The sequence below is a fragment of the Borostomias antarcticus genome, assembly GCF_949987555.1.
Source record: "Borostomias antarcticus genome assembly, chromosome: 7".
Classification (NCBI taxonomy): domain Eukaryota; kingdom Metazoa; phylum Chordata; class Actinopteri; order Stomiiformes; family Stomiidae; genus Borostomias; species Borostomias antarcticus.
The window spans coordinates 3,806,566-3,827,750 of record NC_140240.1 but is presented as its reverse complement, the minus strand read 5'-3'; the positions used below and the strand labels follow the sequence as shown (position 1 = coordinate 3,827,750).

The 21,185-nt window shown below is 44.2% G+C and overlaps 1 protein-coding gene across 1 annotated transcript in view; it reads right to left on the bottom strand.

Annotated features, from left to right (window-relative positions):
- Positions 1–393: 393 nt before the first annotated feature.
- tafa1b (TAFA chemokine like family member 1b) overlaps positions 394–21,185 on the bottom strand; it is a gene marked incomplete at both ends in the record, with an annotated part of 127,431 nt that continues 106,639 nt past the window's right edge. Inside the window, 3 exons of the mRNA XM_084440749.1 lie at positions 394–420; positions 1,573–1,697; positions 17,321–17,461. Of these exons, the coding sequence (XP_084296875.1) occupies positions 394–420; positions 1,573–1,697; positions 17,321–17,461 (293 nt within the window). The remainder of the gene's footprint in view (positions 421–1,572; positions 1,698–17,320; positions 17,462–21,185) is intronic.

The window sequence follows — 21,185 nt, the reverse complement described above, 5'->3', positions numbered from 1 at the left end:
TACAGGTACAATGAAATGCCTACAGTAGCTGTGCCCAACATGGGACTCGAACCTACAACCCTGAGATTAGGAAGCTCTTGCTCTACCGACTCAACCAGCCTGGCATGTGGGGGTTCCATGTGGCGTACGCTGTTTAAAACAATATATATCTTGAGTGGGAGGCGGTGTACACAGTATTTGTTTTCACGCATGTCTAGTCATGCACAGCATGTAAACACACACTTTGTAGTCTCTTGCTGAGTATTGGGGGGGGGGGGGGGGGAGTCATTGTGTCACATGAGTCAGTCCCACTCCTTTGGCTCTACAGTGACGACAGTATGTGTGAGAAATAAATCAAGCTTGAGAGAGACTAACCTTTTCTGTAGAAGCATCCTCTGCACTCTGCTTCCAGAGTTAAAAAGGTGAGTATGGCTGGGTGTTCTGCAAAGAGAAAGTTAAGAGAACATGACATGTATATATTTGGAATCGAGACACTTTAACCGGTAAATGATTGCTGCTATCGGGACACCGCTGATGCTTTTACTCCACAAAGCTGGAAGCCTCACTCAGTGAGACGCCATTGAGAGTACACTGCATGATTATTCCTGATAATCATGGTGTCTACCACCTTAAGAGAGGATAAAATCCCCATCATTAAATAGAGTGCATTCAGAGAATCACTCTTAAAGCTAGGCGTTGTACTGTATCGAGAGCTCTTACCTTGACAAAACTGGCAAAACTTTATCATCCGGTCAACTTCTTTTCACTTTTCATTAGCTGGGCTTGGGATACCATGTACACTATGTACTGTATACTGAAGTGTAAAAGCTGGCGGAACCACCTTGGGAAGCCTTGTGTGGTCTAACCTTCACTGGCTGGCCCATCCCCACGATCACATTAGTCTCTGCTTCTATTCAAAGTCATGGTCACGGAGCACTAAGCGAAGAGGGCGCTGCTGCTCGCGGTCTGGGGAGCCAATCGAATGAATACAAACCAGGTGATCAACCTGTCACGGAGTGGCGGAGAGCTCGCTTCAGGGACTTTATTCTCCTTGGTATTTTCGTATCTTATGGCAGATTCAGACTTACTGGCTGTGGAAATGCACTTGCTCTTAACTTTGTCTTTGTGCTGACTTTTGCCTGAGGCAGATGCAGGCTGTTTACAGTGTTGTTTTACATTACATTACATTACATTATAGTCATTTAGCAGTGTCTTCTTGTCTTCTTCTGGTACAGGTCATACGATAGGATGCTTACAGCCTGTAGAGATCCAACTCACTAAACTAAGACAATATCTGATGTTTTGGATGTTTTCATGACATAAGGAAAAATAACTGCAACTAATCAAATACAGATGTGTCTTTTGGTATGTTGCCAGTTAGCTGGGGGAAATCTGCATGACAGTATGTATTAGTTTATGTTTTGATTAAATACTGTACCCCCAGGTTTGAATCAATATCTGTGAGAACAATTCTGTGACTACGCTTAGCTGGATGACTTGATGGTATGTGTGTGTGTGTGTGCGTGTGTGTGTGTGCGTGTACTGTACTGTACAGTATGTGTTAGTTTGTGTGAGGCTGATGTGAAGTCTCACCCTCGTGGTCTTGATCTTGTTTCCAGAGGAGCACATCCATCCAGAGTTATCAGGCAAGGTCTTACACTCCTCTCCCTCCAGGCATGGCTCCATCTCACACCACCATTTTCCAATTACAATGGACGCTACAGGGGAACAGAAAAAACAAAAGAATAAACATGTGCGCGCGCGCGCACACACACACACACACACACACACACACACACACACACACACGCACACACACACACGCACACACACACACACACACACACACACACAGGTGTTTGGGACAGATACTTCAGAGTAAGTGAAATTGAGTGAATTTGTTCTCGTGAATCTTCTGGATAAAAGATCAACCCATTTGAATGGGTTCTCTCATTCTTCCTTCTTCAGAGCAATTTGTGCAATTTTTGGAATAAAACTGGCTGTTAACAAATGTCTTTCCCAAACAGTGATTAATCATTATATTGTTTTGGTATGGGAACATTGCATGGAGAGCGAGTAATCTCATTTTTAATCAAAACTAATTGCTTCTCATTAGCATGTACAACATTCTTCCTCCAGCTATCAGATTAAACTAATACTTTCTCATCTTCTAATCAAGATCTGTGTGTGTGTGTGTGTGTGTGTGTGTGTGTATGTATTGCATGTCTATATGAATTGAGTTTGTATTATTCCCGTAGAGTAGGCTATTTTTGTGAAAGTGTATATCTCACGAGCCTTGTTGTACCATACTCCTCTTAAAATTTCAATACCACTAGAGTATTAAATGTTCTCCAGATGCTTATCAAGTAATACAATCAAGACAGTACCCGTTCCTACACGCTGTACTGTATGTCTCAATGAACCTAGGTGGTACTATCAGTGAAGAAAGCTCTTGACTGAACCGGAGTATACTATTATTGTCAAACACCACTCCATGCTTGCATTCTAAGCCAATCAAAAGAACCCAGTTTCCACCGAAGTGGATGCAGTGGGTCTTTGAGTGAAAATTTGAAAATGTATTTTATTTTCAGGATAAAACCCCTTGAGATGTACCATCTCATTTTTGAGGGAATTCTGTTAACTATTAGTAAACAGTACCATGATGTCCAGTAGGCCCTGTGGGGCGGAGCTCCACAAAATAGAACTCCCTCGTCCCTAGGACTACCCATTGTAGTTTGGGTTCACACAGCAGGGTAAAGCTTCTTGCGCGCCGCGCAAATAGGGACAGTACAAGTGACTCATCTGCTTATAGCTTGCTTATCGCAGGGCAGGTGGAGAGAGAAAAAAAATAACTCACCCTCAGGTTTGGAAGATTGAAGCAGGAAAGCAGTTGTGTTTACACGTGTGGTATTTATTGGTTGAGAAATCCTTGTGATATGCTCTAAGCAGTCAAACGCAGAAGACTTTAAACCTCAATCTGTCCATAGGAAAATATTTTTCTACCTGACCCGTGAGACATGTAAACCTTTTTCTATTGACCCCCCCCCCCCCCCTTGGAGCAGCATGGCCAATTTTGCCGCTCCACTTGTGGTCCGGTAACTAGCTGATGCAGATGAAATGGCCTGTTAGACCGCTGAGCTACCGACTGCTGCCAAGGATAAGTACTTACTGGGCCTGTAGTATCTGTTGAAGCTGGCTGTACTGGGCCTGTAGTATCTGTTGAAGCTGGCTGTACTGGGCCTGTAGTATCTATTGAAGCTCGCTGTACTGGGCCTGTAGTATCTGTTGAAGCTGGCTGTACTGTGCCTGTGGTATCTGTTGTAGCTGGCTGTACTGGGCCTGTGGTATCTGTTGTAGCTGGCTGTACTGGGCCTGTAGTATCTGTTGTAGCTGGCTGTACTGGGCCTGTGGTATCTGTAGTAGCTGGCTGTACTGGGCCTGTAGTATCTGTTGAAGCTGGCTGTACTGGGCCTGTAGTATCTGTTGAAGCTGGCTGTACTGGGCCTGTAGTATCTGTTGAAGCTGGCTGTACAGGGCCTGTGGTAGTACTGGCTGAGGCTGGATGTGGATGAGCTGGAAGTTTACCTGATTGCTGTTCCCGCAATTCAGTCTCATGCTTTCCCCCCCTCTTTTCATTGCCCGAAATGGGCATTCATCTTCTCATACGCTGTAACTGATTGACACCTGCTTTGGCACGAGAGGAGAGGAAGGCGGGGCCTTACGTAATTTGCGGGGCCCTACACAACCTGCGTAGTGAGCGTATAGGGAGGGCCGGTTCTGTTAGTTACAACAATATTGAACTAGGAAAGCAGTTTTGTGTTTATGTGTGGGATTTATTCGGTTTGGAAAATCAACGCAATCGCTAAACACTGAAGCTTTTCTTTTGCACAGTGAATTTAAACATGGCGGCATTAAAATAAAACTTTGCCAGTATTTAGCCAATTAAAAATGTTCAGCGTTGCTGCCCCACCCAAGTACCATTCCCCGGCAAAAGTAGGCCTACCACCCTTCACTTATGCTTACTTGTATTCTTAGTGCAAGAAGTTTCCCAATTGGAAGTTCTCTGACCTGGAGTTTTTCTGCAGTCCTGTATTACCAAGGTTACAGGGTAACGATCAATCAATAAAAATTATTGGGGCAAAACATCTCCTGCTGAGTAACCAACCAGATACTGTCAGAGCCTAGCTCCCAGGCATTATGGTGCTTAATCTGTTCTCTATATCCTCTCTCTCTCTCTCTCTCTCTCTCTCTCTCTCTCTCTCTCTCTCTCTCTCTCTCTCTCTCTCTCTCTCTCTCTCAGTTCCATACACAGACACAAAAACACAAAGCTACCATACTCTGGAGAGAATTGGTGACAGACTCAAATCAAATCAGATTCAATTCACAACACAAACAACACAAATACGTTCCAAAATTCACTTTCCATATAGGATAATTAAAATGAGCAGCATCCAACAGTCCATTGTTGGCCCAACAGAATCCACAGAGGCTGTTCAGCGAAGTCGCCCTATCTCTAGACTCACTGAACGCCAGGAGCTCAATGTTCTCTACCACCACTGCTGTCTCTCTCTCTACCCACCAAACCAAACATACATTACCCCAGAGCTTGCCCATGGCAGTTCACCAGATCTAGTAATTACCGCACACTGGTCTCCCTCCCTCTCTGTGTGTCTGTCTCTATCCCTCTCCCTCTGTAGCTTCACCAAATCTGCATCCCATCTTGATGACAGTTTTTTTTTTTTTATAATTAGTTTTATTTGCTGCTCAGCTGAGCAGGAAAACAGGATCATGTGACCAATCACAGTAAAGAGATGATTGAAATTATTGGGCTGCAGGCGACACATGATTGTTCTCAGCGGCTGATAAAGGACTGCATATCATTTACCCGTTCTGTCTGCTCTAAAAGGCAGGACTCGGACACTTGTTTTTCATTATACCAGTGCTGTGAAGGATTTATATTCAACACTTCGAATGCAGAATGCACTCTAAATTGAAAATGGTAAAAGTAATATCTGAAAAGGAAAAATCAATCCTTTGGAATAGAGAGAGAGAGGGAGAGAGAGAGAGAGAGAGAGAGAGAGAGAGAGAAAGAGAGAGGCCTGAGATTAAAATGCTTCTTCACCAGAGGAGTTGAAATATGAGGCATACTTTGCATGGAAGATGAATGATATTTACCCTACATCCACCCCCCTTCGATGGTACTGTATTGTGTGCTATATAATATGCACAGGCTATATATGTGTATGTCATCTCTTCAATGCTAGCCAGTATTATAGTCCAGGGGCCAAGAGTAATATTTTCACCAAATTGTATCACCTAGGTGACCAAACAACTTTGGTATTTTTGTCTTCCTACATGTCTCTAGTTCAGGGGTACTCAAATACAAATCCTTAAGGTCCACAATTTTTTCCCCAATAATCGAAAAGCCCCCACCCCCCCCACACACACACACACACAAACAAAGGTGAATAAAACCATTTCAAGTCCTGTCTCCTCTCCTATCCTCTCCTGTCTCCTCTCCTCTTGTCTCCTTACTCTCCTCCTGTTTCCTCTCCTCCTGTCTCCTCTCCTCCTCAAAGTCTGGACTCCAGTCGGAATCCGGATCGAACCACAACTGTCTCCGGACTCTGAGCAAATTATATTTTTCATTGTATTATTTACAAGACATCACCGCAACGCAATGAGTCAAAATTATTCGCTTTCTCAGCTGCAAGCAGCACTTTGAATGTCCTCTGCATTGAGGGGTTGGTGTTGCCAGTCTTGCCAGATTGGGACATTTTCCACCCATGTGGGCTACCTTTGATGACATTGGGCAGGTGGGAAATTGTCAATCTGATCTGACAACACTGGGGTCATGTGAGTTAAAAGCACAGATGGAGAGTTGACATTGACAGTGCAGCTAATGTTAGTTTTGTCTGCAGTTAGCTAGCTACAGTAGTAGTTAGCTAGCCTGACATTATTTTTAGCCTCAGTTACTTCTAGTGTAGCTAAAATGGCATGTTCAAAGGTGGCCAAAAGAAAAGTCAACAATGAAAATAAGCAATTCAAAGATGAATAGATCGAAAAATATGCCTTCATCCTCTCTCCAACGAGCACCAAACCAGCATGCTTGATATGCCAAGAAACAGTAGCTCTTGTGAAGTGGCAATATGACACGTCACTATGAAGAAAAACACAGTCATTTTGAAGGAGAGCAACCTTTCCTCAGAACCCAGTCCTAAGAACCAGGAAAATCAACAGGACGAAATCGGACAGGAGGAGAGAAGACAGGAGGAGAGGAGACAGGAGGAGAGGAATGAGACAAGATGAGAGGAGACAGGAGAGGATAGGAGATTCACCTTTGTTTGTGCAAATGTTCACTTTGGTATACCTTGCATTGGTCCTTTTGGGAATCATTTGTCCTTCTGGCTTTATTGGTGTACTGACATGCAGGTTCCACTAGGAGGCGTATGTTGGTGGTAAAAGTGTCTAAGCCCCTGTCCAGGTGGGTGTCTTTCTGTCATTTGGTATTTTTGTGCCAAACGAGACACTTTATGTCCAGATTGGATTCCTATAGATTCCTAGGGTCCAATTCCATCCAAGTGGGAAACCTTTCTGCCATTTGAGATTATTTGATGCCCAATGAAGCTGTATTAATCTGGTTTGAAACTGTATCGATCCTTTTCTGTCCAAATGGGTATCTTTCTGCCATTTCATATTCTTTGACATCAAATGAGTCTCTTTGTGTCCAGTTTGGATTCATGTTGTCCGATTGCTTCTAACTGGCAAACGGGTAAAGAACAAAGGTCGAAACCATCTTTATGCCTGACTAGGTTCTCTCCGGTGCAACTACTCAACATGTGCATTTTAATAAAGATTGTTTTTAAAAGCCACTCTACGTTGATTGATTCGGTTTGTGTCAAAGCTGCAACTAGTTGGGTGTGCCCAGGATTACCGCCCCTCTTGGTGGTGTCAGGCCAAATGTGTCTGTATTATGTATGTATGTATTATATAGCTCAATGGTCCGAGTGCCAAAATGTGTCCGGCTAACGTTTTTAGCATAAGTCAATGGAGTTTAACATAACAATACTAGTTTGCTAGTAAGGAGGCCAGCTAGTAATAATGCTAGTGAGAATGCTATGTAGCCAAGAGGAACGATTCACGTTCGGTCGCAGACAACGAAAGAAGCCGCATGCAGGGAGTGGGTGTAGGTAGTCGGACGTTCGACAGACTGTTCGGTACATACCGGACACTAAAAAGAGTTGTTCAAAAAGATTTGTTCGTTCATTTTCGCTCATCTCTAGTGCTTAAACTGGTGTGCTATGTGCTTGTTAACAGTTATTTACAGGGAAAGCTTCAAGAGCCTTATCAGTTCAAAGTGTGAGTGTCAACAATTCAACACACGTTTCTGAATCCTGTAGCAGCAATCTACCAGGTTTTAAAAGAGAAATACATGAAGATATGGGTGATATATCTGTTCTTCATTCCTTCACAATGCAGGCTACAGTATGGTGATGGTCCATCTCTATGCTAAAATAGCCCTTCCTGGCATATTATGGATGACAATGGGAGAGAAATGGGTGCAATCATTCAAGGTCGCGTAGGATACATGTGAATGGAGAATAGCCCCCAGCTGGACAATCAGTGGCATGTACATTTCATGGGTTATACAATTCAATCATTTCACCTTGACTCAGGATCCAAATAAATAACATGATGTGATGGGTAGTAGCCAATCATCGCTTTAAGAAGAGCTCCCTAGTGTCAGTAGGGGAGGTACCTTCAAAATTAGCGGTGCCCTTATCAGCTGTGTGGATCTGACTTGTGTCCTTCGTTTGATGTGCTGTTTGGTCGTGGGTGGCTTGCTGACCTGGGAGTGCTATGCTGTGTTTTGTGCTGTGCATTGTTTTCTGCTGGGGGGATTTGTTTGTAGGCCTATTGCGGCCGTACAGTCAATCCATACACTACCATAAAAGGGCACATGATAGCTGGAATAACAGTTAAACACACCTTTATTTGATCTCTGAGTGGAAACATTCACACCGTCGCCCTTAGAAGGACAAGCCAGTATCAATCCTTAACATTTGCTGTCTTTCACAGGCTTTTGTGTGAAGCAGACTCCCTGACAAATACTGCAGTGATGTACTGTGCCGCAGCTGCAAGTCATTCTGATTTGCAAGCAGCCAAATTACAAAACACAAGCCAGATGAAATGTCACAGCTAAAATGTATTTCAGCAGTGTGATGTGGGCCAGAGAGATGCAGGGGTAAAGGGAGACATGGCCCAGGATTAATGTGGACACCCAGGGCTCCATGTCCACTGCTCCATCCAGACCTGGACACCTCCCAGTGACCTTGACCGCTGGAGGAGAGCCATCCCTGGGCTAGGATCCATCCCTAGCTCCCTGGTGACCCAGCCCACCTCCAGCATCCTCCCTCACTCCGACCCAGCTTCCTGTTCCTACCACCACCACTACAGTCACAACCTCAGCAGCTTTCCACCCCCCCATCCCTCTCTCTTTCTACCCCCCCCCCCCCTCACAGGGGGTGGAAAGCTGCTGAGGTTGTGACTGTAGAATTTACAGGGGACTGTGGTGGAGCCTGACTGGGATGGTCTGACTGTAGCAGGATGGTGATCCCGGTGTGTCTGATAAAAGCGTTGGTTCACCACGCTGTCTGGAGCTGGGACACAGGCACAGGCCCAGGGCAGTGTGTGTCCATGCATGGTAATTACAGTTTTCCATTATGCACCTAAAACAATGTTAGCCTTGTGGCTTCTATCACATCCATCCTGTTTTGAGGTGAGTCGGTTGCGCTGATGGACAAGCTGCATTGGAAAATGGACTGAGTTCAAATTAAAGACATTGTGCTGCAGCGAAAAACTGATTTCTGTCCAAGTCCAGATGTGAACGCATGTCTGAGTGTTCAATGAATTATTTTTTTCTCTCTTGGCAGCCTGAGAACTGTTTACCTGAGAACTTAAATTAATCACAGCAAAATGAAGGCTTTCTAATGACTTGGTGATGGTTTTCTTTAGTGTCCCCCAGCTCCCAGCTGTGCCACTCAAATCGATTACCTTGAGATCAGGAGTAAAAAGCAATCAGGGTTTTAAATGTTCATGCTTTTTCTGCGGGTGTTAATTTACAGTGTGGGTGAGGATCGATGATGGCTCTCGCTAGATAACAGGGAACTCCCACTTTGCCCCGGCCCGTGCCCTGTCAGCCAATCAGGACTCTTTATGCCCCTCGCTTACACTTACTCTTTCTTTCTTTCTTTCTTTCTTTCCTCTCTCTATCTACAGTATATATATATATATATATATAAACCATCTCTATCTCTCTCTTTACATCTCTCCCTCTCTGCCTATCTAGAGTATGCCTTTCTCTCTACAGTATATATATATATATATATATATATACTGTATATATATCACTTACGTTTACTCTTTCTTTCTTTTTATATATATATATATATATATATAAACCATCTCTATCTCTCTCTTTCCATCTCTCCCTCTCTGCCTATCTAGAGTATGCCTTTCTCTCTACAGTATATATATAGATATATATATATATAAACCATCTCTATCTCTCTCTCTTTCCATCTCTCCCTCTCTGCCTATCTAGAGTATGCCTTCCTCTCTTCCTCTCTCCAGTCAATCCACCTCACAGCACTCTGCCTCTCTGATCCATCCCTCACTTCTTTCCCAATCAATTGATCCAGGAAATCTTCTCTCAGCCATTTCGCGAAGAGAGAATGAGTGGCTATAATGAGCTAGTTGATTTACTGTAAAACCTTGCCTGCAGAGAGTGTCTCTCCCCAGCCAAACAGAGAGAGACCGAGGAGGGAGACGGACTGTTGTCCTGGAGAGACTGGTGGCTGTGTAATGGCAGTAATAAGGCCTGCGAAGGTCAGCTGGGCCTGGGTAATGAAGACAGCCTATAATCACCATGGGACAGAGACAGAGACCCCGGGCCCGAGGTCAGTCTTACAGGCTTCATACTGCATTAATCTCTGCTCTTCAGAGAGACAGCCCGGCTCTTGATTGGCTACCGAGATGCTGTCGTTTGGCGTTTCAATCACAACATTGTCTGGATCTCACACCCCTAATGAATAACCTGGCACCTGCATCCCGTACCCCTGGAATTGTATATGTGTGTGTGTGTGTGTGTGTGTGTGTGTGTGTGTGTTGCTATTTACTGAAGAGAGATTCTAAAGAGAGATACTGACACTCAACAGGGAATATGTAATTACAGAAACTACTGCTACTATTTACAAGCCATTCCTCAGTGGATATTGCTATGGTGAGAATGTTTTAGGGATGGAACATGGCAAAGATGATAGGAAATGACTCGAGACAGAACCGAGGAAGAGTAAATCCCTGAATGTCACCCCCACTGAGGGTCACCTTATCTCTCAACAGATTTAACAAGCGCCTAATTATGTCTTGCGCAGAAGGCGACAAAGTCAGAAGATGGCATCGTGTTCCAATTCATTACATGAAAACTTGTCACAGCAAACAGAAATCTCCCTGACCCACGGACCCCTTCGTGTTTGTTAGTGTCCTGGTTCCTCCGTGGCCGGTGTGAAGCAACAGAAGAGGTATGACTGTACGTTCCGCGCCACAGCACGCTCCTCTGACCTCCCCCTCAGACTGTCTCCACTGCCCAGCAGGCAGGGCTCCTGCTAGCAGGCACGAGGCATGAAGACCTTGAGCTCTGAACTCCACTCTTTGATAAGGGGCTTTGAAGCTCATTTTGGTGTGACTTGATTTTGATACTTTCAGATTTAGACTCCGTTATCCAGAAATCTGGATAACAGATCTCCACACTTCATTTACGCTGTGCCAGCACTGGTGAAAGGGTCTGGCCGGACTCCCTGTCACTTTTCCTGCTCTCCCTCTACACCACCGACTTCAGCCACAACTCTGGAGCGTGCCACCTGCAGGATGTGGTGTAAGGGTAAATTATAATTTTAAAAAAATTGTTCAGTACAATGTTACAATGGGAAGACAAGGGGTTGGGGTCACAGAGAGGTTTGGAGGATGTGTGTGTTTGGAAAGGGGGGCTAATTGCCAGTTGGTTATCTTTACACTTAGGGTGGTGTGGAAAGGGCAGCAGGGGGAGTTGCAGAGCTTCTGGTTAAAAGCAGAGACACAGATCACATTGGTGCACTCTCTCAACTGACCAGCCTTGATGCAGGTTGCTTGACAAGAAGCCACTCGAGTGTTTGTAACAATCCTTGGATCAATAAACTCTGGTAACTCTGTTGAACTGTTTTGCTCCTTAACCCATATTGAACGAGAAATTCTACAACAGTGGTCAGGAGATTCATCAGATGGTCTGAGGAGAACCAGCTCCAACTCAACATCAGCAAAACCAAGGAGTTGGTGGTGGACTTCAGAAGGGACAAGAGACCCTCAACCCCCAAATTTAAATGGTGGACTCATCCAAGTGCACCTGAACAACAAACTGGACTGGACAGACAACACTGATGCCGTCTACAGGAAAGGAAAGGGCAGACTGTTCTTCCTTAGGAGGCTAAGGTCCCTTTGATGTGTGAAGCAGGCTGCTGTGGATGTTCTACCAGTCTATGCTAGCCAGCACCCTTCTTTTCCGTGGCCTGCTGGGGAGGAAATACTAGGTCTGGGGAGACAAACAAGCCGAACAAGCTGGTGAGGAAGGCCAGCTCTGTCATGGTGCAACAACTGGATAGCTGGCTCCCTGGGTGAAACTGTTTTTTTGCTTCCCTCTGGAATATGTAGGTATTGGGATCTGGGCTTTCAAGTTCCTTATCCTTGAGAATTTCAACAAAGCTGTCAAACAGGATCAGTTCAGGCAATTTTAAGTCAGCTTGCAAGGAATTCCATGCAGAGGGAGCAGCAGAGCGAAATGCCTTTTTCCCCAGTTCTGTGAACACTCGAGGGACAGTCAGTGTAAAGAAGTCAGACGATCGAAAGGTGCAATGTCCTTGATTCCTAATTAGGTAGTTTCCTAGATAGGACGGGACAACACCAAGGAGAGCTTTATAAGTAAAAGTCAACCGATGAGTGTTTCTCCTTTCAAACAGAGATGACCATTCTGCTTTTTTATACAATGTGCAATGATGGGTCAGATTTTCACAACCAGTGACAAACCGCAAAGCACACAGTGACACACAGTGTCCAAAACAACGCCCCGTAGCTGTTGTTAAATCCCCTGTAACCCACAGCCTCTCGTGGTCAATTGCTTAAGTAGCCTACTCCGAATACTGAATTGAGCTCTGAATACTAACGTACCGAACGAATAGTGGAATACTCAAATTACTCGGGCCAGCCCTAATGAATGAATGAATTAATTAATGAATGTGTGTGTGTGTACAGTATGGATATAGGCCTGTGTAACTGTATGTATGTATGTATGTACAGTACCTGTATGTATGTACAGTACATGTATATATCCTATATTTATGCATACTGTATACATTTCTTTCTTTAAATTTTATTGTAATTTAATTTTTATCTATTATGTATATCTATGTATGTTGTCTATCTATTTCGCTGTACTTTTTCCCACTGCTGCTGTACTTTTTCCACTACTGAAACCCCAAATCTCCCCCATACAGTAGGGATTATTAAAGTATCTTATCTTATCTATCAATTACCATTCAGGGATATGGTGGGAAAAAAACGTTATATTCCTGTAAACCAATCACAATCGTCTTTGGCAAAGCGGTTGCTAGGTTGTTTCACATAGTCTGGATTGGCCGACCACATGATTCGGCGCCGCTGACTGGGCAGTAATAAATGAGTTATCCCCAAAACCTCTGTTGAGTCAGACTAGAGCTCATAAAAACTTTGCAAACATCCCTACAGTAAGTACAAATATAGATTTCTTATATACACTAGACTGGAGAGTGTGCATAGCATATGTGTTGTGAGGCGGTAGAGTGGGCAATGCAGACACAGACAACTGGTTCTATCCAACATAACTGTGTTGCCTTTGATGTAACTTGCTCATCAAAGTAACATTACTGCTAATGAAGAGATTTCTGGCTGATGTGCAACGAGCCATGGAGATGGGTTGGCTTTTGAAAAGACAATATCTTTCTGAGGCTTTCATATGCATGCATCTCATCACATGCATCTCTGTCAGAGTGCTTTTGATATTCTGTGGCTGGCTCTATTCAGATAGATCCTTTTGATCAGATGAGTGTATGGAAGAGTCGGAATCTCTTGATGTAGTGTCCATGTGTGGTTTCCCATGGACATTTCTCAAATGTACCATGACAACCTGTCATGCTCAGCATTACCCGCTGGCAGCCAAACAGAAGGTTTCCTTCCCCATCAGTGGCCAGCACCAAGCTTCAACATGCTCAAGAGGGACACATAAGTGTGTGTGTGTGTTTGTGTGTGAACACAGTATGTGTATGTCTGTATGCATGTCTGTATGTGTTGGGAGATTATTACTACAGCAGCTACAGGATAAAATACTGTGTGTGTGTGTGTGTGTGTATGTGTGTGTGTGTGTGCGTGTTGGTGCGTAAGTAAGCGTGTGTGTTTGTTTGTGTATAGTGTGTGTGTGTGTGTTTGTGTGTGCGTGTGTGTTTGTGTGTGTGTGTGTTGGTGCCTGAGTGTGTGTGTGTGTGTAGTGTGAAGTACTGTAGATGAGTATCTCAGTGAGTGTGTTTGCACACAGTCTCATACTAGAATAAAGGCAGCGGTGCAGTGATGAGCATCTAATCTGAGTTTATTAGATTAGCCTAGCGTGAGCTGGAGGATATAAACTGAGTCTTTGGACCTGTTTTAATTTAACCAGGAGAGTTTAAAGGGTTGTTCCTCACTAGGAGGCTTGTTTGCCCTGACAGAACCAGGATGTAGTTCACCTAGCCAAAGATAGTAACCAATTCCCATGCTGGGACAATCTGACAGCGACGCCCCCCCACCCCCCCCCCCCCCTTCTTGAGAAGATCATTTGAAAAAAGAGGAGTTTTCAACTTTCGCTTTGGTGCCTGAATATGTCTCCTGTGCTGTGAGCGTAGACTCTCCTTATCGTTGACGGTCTCAGCAGCCAGTGTATGTATGATTCATGTTTGTGTGTGTGTGTGTGTGTGTGTGTGTGTGTGTGTGTGTGTGTGTGTGTATGGGGACAGTCCCGGCAGGTGTTCCCTCCAGTGGGGAGGCGTGTGTGAGTGTGTATGGGGACAGTCCCGGCAGGTGTTCCCTTCGGTGTATAAGTGTGTGTGTGTGTGTGTGTGTGTGTGTGCGTGTGTGTGTGTGTGTGTGTGGGTGGTGGGAGGGCGGAGTGAGATGAGGCTGAGTGGGCTGAGTAGCGGCATCGTTACTCGCAGAGACGGAACATTAATAATCAGGGACCTGCGGAGGAGGTCCATCTGGGCCGGGCCAAAGCCCCCCTACGGGACAGGACACTAGCCATGTTTCCATCCACTTGTCAATCGAATTGTGTGAGGATCGCTAAAAATATGAATGCGAATAAAGCCGGTGAACGTGCGTTTCCATCTAGAGCTTTAAATCGGATAAAGCATTTATCACAAAAGACTTTTATCGAACAAGAGAAAATCCGATGAGATCGACAGTACAAACTTTTTGTCGATTTTCATGATTTTTAAGCGAATTTTACTGTTTCCATAAGGCATTTTTAATTCGATATAATTTAATTCGCATAAAACGTGTGGATGGAAACATGGCTACTGACTCCACTAGTCCATAATCCCTCAGACGGTCCTACAGCAGCCCACGGCTCCTCCAAACAAACCATTCAGTCTGTGGACCTTCTGCACCCTAGTCTCGCGGGCCAGACGAGTCGACTTCCTGTCCGGATTGTCTACTACGTCTGGTATTCAGGCGCTGAAATTTTGTTGAAGGAAGTTGGGGAAAAAACGGGCGGATATCCTGTCAAAACTCCATAGAGAGTAGTAGACAGTCCGGACCGGAAGTGATGCGTTTTTTTAAGAACTTCCTTTTACAAATTCTAAGCGGCTGAAGTCCAGACTCCCTCCTCCGTAGAGAGTCTGGCTCCCAGACTATGTGCACCCCAACACAAAAATGCTGTCCTGTGAGGTCTGTCACCAGGCTTCTTACAGAAGTATTACACTATACGTTATGCAAATGTTGGGCCTGAAAATACAACAATCAACGTATTCATTCCGTTTTCTTTCACATTTAAGCCTGCAGAGCCCTGCTCCAGCTTGCAGGGCTCGCATACAGCCGCCTAGTGCTTTGAACAGAAAAAGTCTGTATCAGTAGCGTTACTCCGCATCGGCAGATACTTTCTGTACAACTTCGGTAGGGGCGGTGAAAAAATTGTTGATCTGTGCATCCCTATTGAGTGTGGGGGGCTGAGAGACAAAGAGAGAGAGCCTCCCGCTCTCGTGGACACCGGCGGGCGGCTGTGTGTTCGGTCTCCGCGCCTCTCCTCTCTCTGGGAGGCGTGGCGATGCTCACTGCTGGAGCATCGCTGTTCACTGACTTGTCATTTCCATTGCCGTCCTCAGTTTCTTAGCAGGTTACAGCAGGTTACTGATCAATACAGTAACAGGGAACCTTCCATCGCTGCAGGAGTCAGGGGCACGGAAGCATGAAGTGTGAACATCTCGCAGCCCCCCTCCTCTCCTCCATCCAAACATCCCTCCCCCACCTCCCCAACCCCCCCCCCCCACACACTCCTCCCTTCCTCTCTCTTTCACACTCCTTCATACTGTACCCCCCCCCCGCCCACAGCACTATGGATCCTATCAAACTGATTATGTCAAAGTGGTGGGGTGGAGAGAAGCTAGAGCAGTCTGACATGTATTCTCACCCGCATAAGACACATTACCCTGAAGGGTGGAGCTGGTGTTTTTGGGTTGCATGACAGAAGGAATGCTCTCTCTCTCTGATGACCGGAGGCTGCTCTTGTTTGTCTGGCTTGGTCGTGTGTTTAAGACTCCAGCTCCATCTTTCAGCCCCATGTTTTTGAGGGTACAGATAAAGTGGCATTGCCTTTACATGGGACTAAACAGAGCAAAAAAGCTGCAATCTATTGTATCTCACGGTCACAACTCGGTAAATGAATCAACAAGTTTTTCACCCTCTGCCTGGTACAAAACAATGTTTGGAACTTTTAATGAAATTTCACATCGAGTTAGGAATAAATAATCTCTTCTAGCTCAAGGCTCATATCTAATTCATATTCACAAATCTCCTCATCAAGGTATCAGCAGAGGCTAACCAAGACGGTGAGAAGGACTGATCAGGTCTGGCCCTTATAACGACATCACTCATAATGGAGATGTCTGAGAGTAGCCATGTTTCCATCCACACGTTTTATGCGAATTAAGTTATATCGAATTAAAAATGCCTTATGGAAACAGTAAAATTCGATTAAAAATCATGAAAATCGACAAAAACTTTGTACTGTCGATCTCATCGGATTTTCTCTTGTTCGATAAAAGTATTTTGTGATAAATGCTTTATCCGATTTAAAGCTCTAGATGGAAACGCACGTTCACCGGCTTTATTCACATTCATATTTTTAGCGATCCTCACACAATTCGATTGACAAGTGGATGGAAACATGGCTAGTGACTCCTTTGTGAAGCCAGCCATCCCAGCACGTGCCTTGTTGAGGTGTGGAGATAGAGGCTAAGGAGAGATACAGTGTGGGAAATAATAATTTGATCTGTTGATTTTGTACGTTTGCCCACTGACAAAGACATGATCAATCTATAATTTTAATGGTAGGTTTATTTTAACAGTGAGAGACAGAATAAGAAAAAAAATCCAGAAAAACACATTGCAGAAAAACGCAAACACATGGATTTTGTTGTTGTTATTCTGTCTCTCACTGTTAACCTACCATTAAAATTATAGACTGATCATTTCTTTGTCAGTGGGCAAACTTATAAAATCAAGCAGGGGATCAAATTATTATTTCCCTCACTGTAAATGAGCTGTGATGGCAGCCTAGCTTGACTATAGCTGCATCACCTTGTTGACTGTCTCCACAGCGAGGTGACTGAGGTGTGTCAGCGCGGAGCAGCCCTCAGCTGCTGTTCGTTGGTTATTCCGTTCTATGACCACAGGTGGTTCGAGGCCGTGATCTGAAACACGCTCCATTCCCTCGTGTTCAACCGGGCACATGAGTCACACTCTGTTTCCCATCAGACGACTCCCATCGTCCTCAACAGCGCTGTCATGGCTGTTTCATTCTGCTCAGGAATGACATCACCGCGACAGAAGGAGTTTGCTGTGTGTCTTATTCAGTCCGGATGCCAGGGCAGTGAAACGCCTAGCCACATACAGTACGACTGGGGCTGTATAATGATGAATCCTTCCAAATAGTAGTGACAACATGTGTGTAACATAATCACGAGTGTGCTCTTACCATCCACACAGGATGGTTTGTTGCGTGTCGTCCCGGCCACTTTCCCTGGTAGACAGGAGCATTTGACGGTCTGGGAGCGCTCCTCGATCCGGTTCTTATTACAGCACCGGTGGGCAGCGATGACCTCACAGGTTCCTCCCTCTGTAGACAGACGGACAGACAAAGAGACAGACAGATATAAAGTTAGTCTAATCTTAGCAGAAAGGTATGAGCCACGCAATTGGAAACATGCTATTTTATATATTGAATGCAGTCTTGACAGTGGATGCGGTTTGGTGAAATGTGAAAGTCTGAATATCGAGAGGTACGAATGTTCACATGTGAATATCTAATATACTGTCCAGCAAAGATGTACTGTGCACCAGTCCGTTTTTTGCTTGGGTCATGGCAACACAAAGCAAATGGAGTTATGTTCTTCCTGCATTTGTGAAATGTCCGACCGTCTGCAGTTAAATCAAGGGATTTAGTGTGATACAGTTCATTCAGCCTGTTTCTCTTTCCGAGAGATGCTCGTTATGTCTAAGTGCATGGAATTCAAAAGCACTGCTGTGTGGAGCTTTGCAGAGCTGGATTTCACTCGTCCGTGCTACTCAGGAGAGCTCATTCTGTCTTGAGTGCGAGCCTCAAACCGTGTACCTGAACTACAATCGCAGGATTAAAAGCTCAGCCTCCCAAATTTCCACCAACTCCCCGCCAACGAGCATGACTAAATTCTTCACAGTTGGACACATATAATACCTAGCCAACCTCTATCTCTGATCTATCCAACATGATCAAATTGCCAAAATAAGTCATCTCATCTATGTTGTGAAATAAAATGACTATAAGGAATGATACTTGTACCAATGCACCTAACCTCAATAATAACAGAATGCAAATCCTAACATTTAGAACAAGCACCAAAAGAGCTAATTAAAGGGATAGTTCATAATGTTTGACATTGGGCCTCATTTTCGACTTACCTACTATGCTGGCGGTGCACAACTACAGGTACATAATGGGTAAGTTGAAAAGGTCCTATATGTCCAAAATTCTGAACTACACCTTTAACACCTCAAGCTCTGAACTCTGTGGATTTAGAAACGACGATCCCCTAAGTAGAATAGACTATACTTTTACTAATTCACCAAGCATAGTTTTTTATGCAGAAAGCAAAATGTAATTGTCAATAGGAAAAAAATAATTGTGCCAAGCGCCACTAGGTGGTGGCCTCTGGTACATGTGTGACAGACTAATGAACAAACAAATGTACACAGCGATCTAATGTCCTTTTCCCCCGGGTGGGGCGACAATTAATTGATACTGTATGAATTCAAACCACCATAGACATCAAAGGCAAAAATGCATCGGCAAAGGGGTCAATTGCTTCACATCACTGTACATGTAAGGCACAATACATGCAATTATATGCTCCTCGTTTCACTAAAGTATGTGTTACAAATCTCCCCTTGAGGCATTTCATTATCTTATCTAAATTGCGCTCAGTCTGGCTCTTGCTTCACACCATACCAATCCCTCAGTGATGGAGTAAACCTTGTGACTCTACTTGTGTAAATGAGCTTCTGCCATACTGCAATTCAATGAGCGAGATGATTATGAATGAGGGTCATGACTATGATCAGTGCCCTTCTGTCCGTTTCAGAACCAAACCAACTTGGATCTTCACCAGCTACTGTAGACTAGTTCTGAATTAGCCTCACCTCACAATTACTCTCTGTGACATGTTATAAAACTGTAGAACAAATGGCCGCCATGCTGACAAAAGAGAGTGTCAGACACATTCGGCGAGAGTGGAGGAGAAATGCACTGACGGCACTGGTGGGTCAAAATAACAATGGAGAGAATTGGCCCTGGGGAGCCAGGAGGTCACGGAGCTGAGGGACATACTAAAAATGGAGAGATGGGAAACAGAGGGACTAGAGAGAGAGAGAGAGAGCGAGAGAGAGAGGAAAGAGAGAGAGCCAGCGCCCCAGTCTGGCGTGTGAGTAATGAGCAAGCCACTGGAAGTGCCCTCTTCACAAAATTATAAAGCGTGGGGCTAATGCAGCCGCTGGAGCGGCGGGAGCGGCTCCCTCCATCAGCCCTCCCCCGCTCTCCTCTCCTCATGCCCCGGGAAAAAAACTCTTTATCTTCCCCTGGCAGCCCCCTGCCTCTGGAACCACCGTCCACCAATTAAACTGGAGCTCATCCCAGGACAGGGAAGACAGACTGGCTGGAGAGAGGGAGAGAAGTTGCCAACCATTTGTTTTTGTGTGATTTTTCACTCCTGGGTTCCGTACTAAAGATGGTGGCTCACTAGGGCGGTGTGTTGGCGGCAACTGAGGTGTGTGAGACCAGTGAGTGTGTGTGTTTTGGAGAGGTGGTTGTGTAAACGTTTGAAAGGCCTGGGTCACACTATACAGATGGGAGCTCACAATGGCCTAGACAAGTTTGGTAACACTTTTCTGCTCCTATTTTCATCAATGTCGCAACACTTCGACCAAAGGCTGTGGGGACCAGGATTAAAAGGAGAGCGTTTGCAGTCCTGTTGGGCTGTGCAGTCCTACAGTATTAATGTCACCCTCCTAAAGCTGAGCTGTTGATGTATCGGCCAGAACACAACCGAGACTGAGGAAGGAAAGATATCCCTAGAGTGCACTATATTTAAACCCACAACCCACACAATGTTGTCCTTATTGAATATTTTACTGGTGGATTTCCTGCCTCCAGATATATACTTTCAAGCCTAGTGTTGGTGGCAGACCTGACAATATTGCCACGTTCATGTTCTTATGTTCATTCATTCATTCAAACCTTTATTTATACTCAAAAACACATTGAGGTTATCCTCATTTACAAGTGTGTTGAGTGATAAAAATGATTAGAAGTATAATAATCCTCCATAACAACATAATATAGCACAATAATAATCAATTAGGAAATATAAGAAAATACATAATTTCATAAACAATCACAGATTGAGACAAATAACTTATTTACCATACTTCTAAAGAGACCATATTCAGGAAGTGTGACTATTTAAAAACAAATATTGGAGCTGGTTCCAAGAACTTGCAGCCAGTGCAGAAAAGGCAGCTTTACCCATGTCAGAGGAAATAAAGGGGGTCTGTAAAGTGAGAAAGTCCATAGACCTTGTAGAAAATGGATTTGTAGAATAGTTCAACATTGATGTGAGATATAGAGGCAGCTTTCCCGTTAAAGGCTTGAAAATAAAGAGATACCAATGTCTTTTTCTTCTCATTTCTAAAGACGGCCAACCAACTCTGTCATATAAGATACAATGGTGTGTATAAAATGTATCATCAGTAATTAATCTAATAGCAGAGTGATATACAGAGTTTAGAGGTACCAGATCAGTAGCTGCAGCATTGCCATATATATTAGCGTAATTTACCTGTTAAGACATTAATGTGGTATTTAAAATTAAATGTATCATCCAGCTAGATACCCAGATATTTATATTCTGAAACTCTTTCAATGTTAGACCCATTTCTTGTCTTAATACCTAGAAAAGGGACTTTTTTTTACTTCTAGTAAACACCATAAACTTTGTTTTGCTAGCATTAAGCATCAGTTTAAGATTAGCAAGAGCTACTTTGTGCAAAATCATTGGTTATATATATTCTACAGTTGCTATTATAATATTTGTATCATTTGTAATATCTTTTAATAATTGTTTTCTTTATTTTACAAAGCGAGAGTGCTGTCTTTCCAATAACAGCCCCGATGTGCTGGTCCAGCTCAAATGTTGTGCGCCCATCTCCGGATATAGCATTAACTGAATGAGTATGCTAATCCACGCTGGATTCGATCTGCAGTTTTCTTGCCAATGCACTTGGCACAACACATGCTACCGAAAAGTTAG